At 43.1% G+C, this 7,713-nt stretch overlaps 1 protein-coding gene across 11 annotated transcripts in view; it reads left to right on the forward strand.

The window, feature by feature from the left end:
• KANK1 (KN motif and ankyrin repeat domains 1) overlaps positions 1-7,713 on the forward strand; it is a 216,355-nt gene that overhangs the window by 184,351 nt on the left and 24,291 nt on the right. For 10 of the 11 annotated variants that reach the window (XM_010860686.1, XM_010860682.1, XM_010860685.1 and 7 more), the window contains one exon: positions 696-3,368. In XM_010860686.1, coding sequence (XP_010858988.1) covers positions 696-3,368 — 2,673 coding nt within the window. The remainder of the gene's footprint in view (positions 1-695; positions 3,369-7,713) is intronic. The other variant, XM_010860681.1, reaches the window with a different exon arrangement.

Raw genomic sequence — 7,713 nt, forward strand, 5'->3', positions numbered from 1 at the left:
GTTTTTAAATAGGAAGCCACAGAATATAGTTGAAGTCTATCCACAGACTGTTCTTGCCCCCTTGCTGCTGGAGTTAGTCACTCACTGTCCCGTGTGCCCCAGCATTCTCTACAAGGAAAGTGTCTAGGCAAATGATGATCTTGTAGGGGTGGTCAGGCTCTGCAGTACCTCAGCCATGGTTTAGAAAGACTGTGTAGTTTCCAAAAGAGCAGTAGGTGGGCAAACTCATGTCCAGGCTTCCTGGCTCTCCACTGACTTGTTCCGTTATTTTAAGACTTCTCACTTTCTCTGCCTCAGAGTACACTTTATAAAATAGCCATCTTAGTGACTGCTATACTTCAAAAGACTGTAGACAGAAAATGAAATTATCTACTTGAAAATGCTTTCAAGTCTTCAATGATTCTTTAAAAAACTCAAAGTACTTGGTAAGGACTTACTATGTGCCTGGCTCTTAAAAATCATTTTTAACAGCCTTATGATTTAAATACTTGTATTTCCATTTTTACTCAGAGGTGAACTGAAGTTCTGAGAGGTTTGTTAACACCCATTTGTTAAGTTGTAGATTCAGGATTAGAACATAGATTTGTCAGCTCTTAAATCATATTTGCTTACCATGCTACAACATACACAAATACTAGTTTTTATCATTGTATGTGTTAATGACATTATAATAATCTCCCCTCTTTCTCTCTTAGGCAAAGCAGATGATATTCTGAATGGAGAACAAGACAGGGAACAAAAAGATCCCTATTTTGTGGAGACCCCCTATGGTTACCAACTAGACTTAGATTTCCTCAAATACGTGGATGACATACAGAAAGGAAACACCATCAAGAAAGTGAACATCCAGAAGAGACGGAAGCCATCTGGGCCATGCCCAGACTCCAGGGCTGCACCTGGCCAGCACGGCGTGTGGACTTCTACTGAATCCCTCTCATCCTCCAACAGTGATGACAACAGGCAGTGCCCCAGATTCCTCCTAGGCCGAAGCCAAGTTACATCAACCCCAATCTCAAAGCCACCTGCCCCTCTGGAGACCTCTCCTACTTTTCTTACCATCCCAGAAAGCCGACAGCTGCCACCACCATCACCACAACTCCCAAAACACAACCTTCATGTCACCAAGACACTGATGGAGACCCGGAGAAGACTTGAGCAGGAGAGAGTCACCATGCAGGTGGCACCTGGTGAGTTCCGAAGGCCCAGGCTGGCCAGTTTTGGAGGCATGGGCTCCACCAGCTCCCTTTCCTCCTTTCTGGGTTCTGGAAACCACAATCCCACCATGCCCCAGCTTCAGAATGGATACCAAGGCAATGGGGATTATGGTGGCTATGCCCCAGCTGCTGCCACCACCTCCTCCATGGGGAGCTCCATCCGTCACAGCCCCCTGAGCTCAGGGATCTCCACACCAGTGACCAACGTGAGCCCCATGCACTTGCAACACATCCGTGAGCAGATGGCCATTGCCTTGAAGCGCCTGAAGGAGCTAGAAGAACAGGTGCGAACCATCCCTGTGCTCCAGGTGAAGATCTCTGTCCTGCAAGAGGAGAAAAGACAGTTGGCTTCACAGCTGAAAAACCAAAGAGCGGCATCCCAGAACGATGTCTGTGGTGTGAGAAAGCGGTCTTACAGTGCTGGGAATGCATCCCAGCTGGAACAGCTGTCCAGGACCCGGAGGAGTGGTGGGGAATTATACATTGACTATGAGGAGGAAGAAATGGAGAGCGTGGAGCAGAGCACCCAGAGGATAAAGGAATTCCGGCAGCTCACAGCAGACATGCAGGCCCTGGAGCAGAAGATCCAGGACAGCAGCTATGAGGCCTCCTCAGAGCTCAGGGGGAATGGGGAGTGTCAGCCTCAAGAGTTCCGGTCTGTGGCTGTGGGCGCCGATGAGGACATGAATGACATTGTTGTGTACTGCAGGGGCGCCAGGTCCTGTAAGGATGCCGCCGTTGGCATGGTCACTGAGACAAGGAATTCTGGGGTCAGTGTGACAGAAGCCATGCTTGGAGTGACTACTGAAGCTGACAAAGAAATTGAGCTGCAACAGCAAACCATAGAAGCCTTAAAGGATAAGATCTATCGCCTGGAAGTACAGCTTAAAGAAACCACCCATGACCGGGAGATGACTAAACTCAAGCAAGAGCTGCAAGCTGCTGGCTCGAGGAAAAAAGTTGATAAAGCCATGATGGCCCAGCCACTTGTTTTCAGCAAGATGGTGGAGGCGGTGGTACCCACCAGAGACCAAATGGCTGGCAGTCACGTGGATGTGGTTGACACATGTGTGGGGACATGCGTGCAGACAAGTAGTGTAGGCATCTCCTGCCAGCCCGATCATGAGAATAAAGAGGTGGGGCCTGAGCTGCCCATGAATTGGTGGATTGTTAAGGAAAGGGTGGAAATGCATGACAGATGTATTGGGCGTTCGGTGGAAATGTGTGACAAGAGCGTAGGTATGGACATCAGTGTCTGTGAAACCGGCAGCAACACGGAGGAGTCCGTGAATGACCTGGCACTCCTCAGGACCAACCTGAATCTCAAAGAAGTGCGCTCCATTGGCTGTGGAGATTGCTCTGTTGATGTGACTGTCTGTTCTCCAAAGGAGTGCACCTCTCGAAGCGTGAACACAGAGGCTGTCAGCCAGGTGGAAGCTGCCGTCATGGCAGTGCCTCGAACTGTGAGCCAGCACACCAGCACAGTTGTAGAACAGGTGAGCCAGTTCACCAACACTGAGGTGGCCACTCTCACAGAATCCTTTACCAACACTTCCCTTAGCACTGTGGACAAGCAGACCAGCACCCACACTGTGGAGATGCGGACAGTAGCTGTGGGAGAAGGCCGGGTCAAGGACATCAGCTCCACCAAGATGCGGTCCATCGGAGTGGGGACGGTGCTCTCTGGCAACGCTGGGTTTGACAGGCCATCAGCTGTGAAGACCAAAGAGTCAGGCGTGGGGCAGATCAGTATTAACGACAACTATCTGGTTGGCCTCAAAATGAGGACCATAGCATGTGGTCCTCCCCAGTTGACTGTGGGGCCGACAGGCAGCCGGAGGAGTGTAGGTGTTGGGGACGAGCCTGTAGGAGAGTTCGTGGAGAGCCCCCAGCCCCAGGCACTGTCTGGGATGGAGACAGGCTTGGATCACTACATCGAGCGTGTCCAGAAGCTGCTGGCGGAACAGCAGGCGCTGCTGGCTGAGAACTACAGTGAACTGGCAGAAGCTTTTGGGGAACCTCAGTCACAGATTGGCTCCCTCAACTCCCAGCTCATCAGCACCTTATCATCAATCAACTCTGTCATGAAGTCTGCAAGCCTTGAAGAGCTCAGGCACGCTGACGTCCTGAAAACCAGCTTGGGTAAGGAAACAGGTAGGTGGTACTTCTGAAGGACCTAGGAGTGAGGGAAGGTGGGGACAGTGGAAATCTAGGAGAGATTTTTTTTTTTTTTAACTGCTGGAGCCAATATTTTGAACCATGGAGAAAACTTTAGAATGGTAATAGGTAGAACGAAAACCAAGAATCTAAACCCATAAACAGCTCTGCTGATTCTCATTCTCTGGTAGTTTTTGTTTCCCGGCTGAGGACTAAGACTAGAAGAAGAAAAGCCAAGTTGTGTTGCCTGGCTTAGGGGCTGTCTTCTGAGGCTGCTAGTTTGATAGCTGTCTTTTAGTTATTTACTTGCTGATTTTACACAGGGCAGCCTGCACTGTTTTCAACCACAATTACCTGTATACGATCAATAAAAAAAATACCAATATGAAGTGTTTTTAACTAAAACTTTTAGGGGAGAGAGACTCTGTCAATTCATGCAAATTCATTAATTCAGCAAATAATGATTGAATTCCTGCTCTGTTTTAAGTATAGATATGGGGTCCTGTTCTCATAGTGCTTACGTTATTCCAGTTGGGGCACAGGCAATAAAAATAAACTTAAATATGTTGGGAAGTGGTACATGTTATGAAGAAAAGAACTCCACTTAGAGAAACAGTGAGTGATGGTGGAGAGGTGGGGACTGCTGGAGACAGGATGGTCCAGGAAGGCCTCTGACAGGGAGCCAGAACTCTTGAGAGAAGGGAGGCCTTTCCAACACTGTTTCTTTTGTTAGAGGCTTACATTTTTTGTCTTTCTCATATTTTCCCTTGTTCATTGGGATTCCTGTTCACCCTTGGCTTTTCTTTAAATTGAAGTTTATAATGAAGAAATTGACACATGCTATTTCCCTGTGAGCCGCACTAAAATGAGCTCTCTTGTCAGTTGCATGTGGTTCTCATTGTGCATATTATCATCCTACCACTGAGTTCCATTCCTGGCTCTTCACCTCTGGTGAACCAATGTGACTTAGGGAAGGAATGTCATCCTTCTTTATACTTCATTGTGAAATGGTCATTCAAAGGACATCCATCCCATAAGATTGTCAGTGTGTTCATCACTGGCTTACAGTGAGCACAGGGACCTTTGTTATCCTTGGGGTAGTGCTGCTAGCATGCCAGTCTGGTTTCTTTTGTTTACATGCTAAACAGTAGTGTGATGTTTGCAGAGTTACTAAAAGCACACTCTCTGCTCTAGCCAAGTGCTACACATAAAATGAATTAAAATGCTTTAAATGATTGGTATGGTGTGCATTAAATTTATGTGAAAACATGCAGCAGAGACTTAAATATAAGTTAACAAAAATTTCAAATTCTTTGTTTCCCTTGATAGCCAAAAAGGCAATGGTTAACATAGACTGAAATAGATTTTTTTTTTTTCACGGTTTTTTCAAAATAGATTATTTTTATATCTTCTGAGGTTTCACCCGCAAACATGAATTAATGTTCATTTTTTAGTAACTGTGCTGTGAAACAGATAGCTTATTGTGGAAGAAAAAATGAACATGACAGTGACAGCTGATGTATAACAGATTTTTGCCTTTTAGAATCAAGAGTCTAATGAATATATAGGGAGTCATTTTAGTTAAAGGGATTAAAATGATGTGTGAACTAAAGCAAGGTCTTAAGTAACTAATAATATGTCTGTTTCCACTGCTTTTTAAAAATCATGATGTCAGATGTTGAAGTCAAAAATGAGACTCTTAAATACCTCCAGACACAGATGGTACAGCACATCATCCATTCTAAGAGCGTTTTCCTGCTAGGCTTCCTCCCTCCTCCCCAAACCAGGGTTTCTATTTCACATTCTTGCCAAAAATATTCAGCTGTATCGTTGGTGTAATCCGCCTGATACCCGGAGCATCAAGACTCGGGTGGAGGTTTTGTCTGGCTGTGTTGCAGTGTTTTTTGGTCTATTTCCAGTCACCCTGACATTCCAGACATCAATGTTTAGATCTGACCCTGCACATGAACACCTAATTAATCAGCTAAAATGCAGGAAACCTACAACATTCATGAACAAAACATAAATATTTTTTATAGCACTTATTTGATCATAGTGGCAGCTCCCTCTTGGAGCACGCAAGAACAACTTTAAAGTATTTCTGTAATTCGCATCACATTTGTATTTTGCTTTAAAGTTCTAATGAAGGAATTTGGTTGGGAACTTAACCTAGAGAAGTAAAATTTTATTATCTGGTGTGTGTTGTATGGGGTGAAAATGAAAGCAGCTTGATAGGGTAGAGATCTCAACATACAGGCTGTGAAGAGTGAAAGTGTGTCCACCTTATTGTGCACCCTGAACACTAGAGAACATTGCTCATGTACAGTCTAGAATACATTTCTGTATATAAATGATCACTTATGGGAACCTAGTATTTTAGTTTAAAGAATTTACTTTTGGGCTCCAAAGCCAGATGTTCTGGGTTCAAGTTCCTTCTCAGCACTAGGACAGGTTGTCTTTGTTCCCTCACAGGGTTGAACTGAATCTTTAGTGAATCAGTATGAATGAAGCATTTGGAATAGTCTGCAGCACAAAGTGTAAATGCTGGCTGTCCTTGCTGTTAACTGTTTTCCATACTTACAAAAATGGAAAGGTAGGTCTAGAACAAACTGCCAAACAGACATGCTATGAATAGTCTTTTGTGTTTAATGCAGATTTTTGTCTTCATAATTCTGCCTAGCCATCGCCTTCCCCTGCCCCCCATTGTTACACCTCTCCAGGTAACACTTTTATCAAGATAAAGAACTACAGCAATGAGAAAACACAAAAAGAGTAGAATAAATTTTCAATTCAGATTCTCCGTAATCTGTGTCAAAGCTCAAAATGAAGCTCCAAATTAAACTAGGTATATATTCGTACGAAGCCCAGAGAATCCTCTTCAGTTTTCCAAGGGTTGAAGATCAGAAGGTATCACTTTTTAATATCCAAAATAGCATTATTTTAACAGCACGATAATAATGCCTTGCACTCCTGTTCAGTTTCTTGAAGTTATAACTGGAATATGTGCTTATAACAAGTTAACAGTTCAGAAGAACACAAAATACTGAGAGCCTCCCTCATGCTGTCATGGGGTAAACCCTTGTGTTTGGTATGTTCAGGGGTGCAATTCTATATTTCAGAGACATCATTTTTTGATATTTGAATCATATATGGCCTATGTATTTTTCACATGAAACATCACAGACATTTTTTTCAGAATTTGAGAGGTAATGTCACAGTTTTGATGCATCTGAATTTGATGGTAATCAAAGATGATCTGTAAAGTACTTTTAATGTATTTAATATTTTCTTTCGTGGAATTAAAAGGTTAAGAGGAAATAAGTTTCTCAGAAACCTCGGGAAAAACATGGTTATTCTTTCTGTGAATTAACTGGATTGTTTTGTTTTGAGAAGTGGATTACTTTTTCTTTCTTTCTTTTTTTTTTTACCTGTGAGGAGAGAAGGAGAGAGAATATTCTAGACAAATGACTTCCAGTTACAAATACTCTAAAAATATGTGACTGTCTCTGAGCAAATAACAAACAGAACTATCTATAACTGTGGAACTTAACTGCCTGCCACATGATTTATAGAAAATTCATCTCTCATACTCAAATAAAAGAACTGCTTTTTAAATCAACTTCCATATTTGTACTCTTAGTTATCTTGGGTTTGCTAAAGAAAAAAATTTATGAACTTGAAGTCATTCCCGTAACTGTGAAAGCAATTTTGTAGACAGACATCCAAGCCAAAGCAAAAACAGGGAAAATAAGGTCGTTACAAAATACCGTTTCTGGTTAGTTTCCTTAATTCAAATCATATACCATTTACTGGTCCCAGTACCTCTCTTTAAAAATCACAATTTGCTTTTAGTAATGCTATAAGAGCATTGAATAATCCAAACCAAATGTTTCTGGAACATTGTGTGTGAGAACATGATGTGAAAGTCTTCTGACCCAGAGGTCAGAGAGCTGATGTCTGGTACTGGTTGCACAAGAACTTGCAGTCACACCTGGGGTGAGCGGTATTGGGCTACCATGTCCTCCTGTGTCTTGAGAGGGTAGGTTTAGATTTTTCTTGCATGGGGCCCTTTCAGCAGAATTACTCTATAAAATTAGCTCTTCACCAGACTGCCCATCAGATTCATCTGAGGAACATTTTTTCCCCAAATTCATGATTTTCTGCTGCCACCCACTGCTACCACTCAGTAAGGCACACTCAGGTCCTATTTCTGGGAAATATTATGGAATAAACAGCCTTAAAATGAGTGCTATTAATCTGGGCTCCATAGCTTCATGAAATAGTTTTGTGTTTGGAATTTTTGTAAAGAAAGTGCGTAATTTTTATCAGACTCTGAAAAGGG

The sequence above is a fragment of the Bison bison genome, unplaced genomic scaffold, assembly GCF_000754665.1.
Source record: "Bison bison bison isolate TAMUID 2011002044 unplaced genomic scaffold, Bison_UMD1.0 scf7180017864469, whole genome shotgun sequence".
NCBI classification, from domain to species: domain Eukaryota; kingdom Metazoa; phylum Chordata; class Mammalia; order Artiodactyla; family Bovidae; genus Bison; species Bison bison.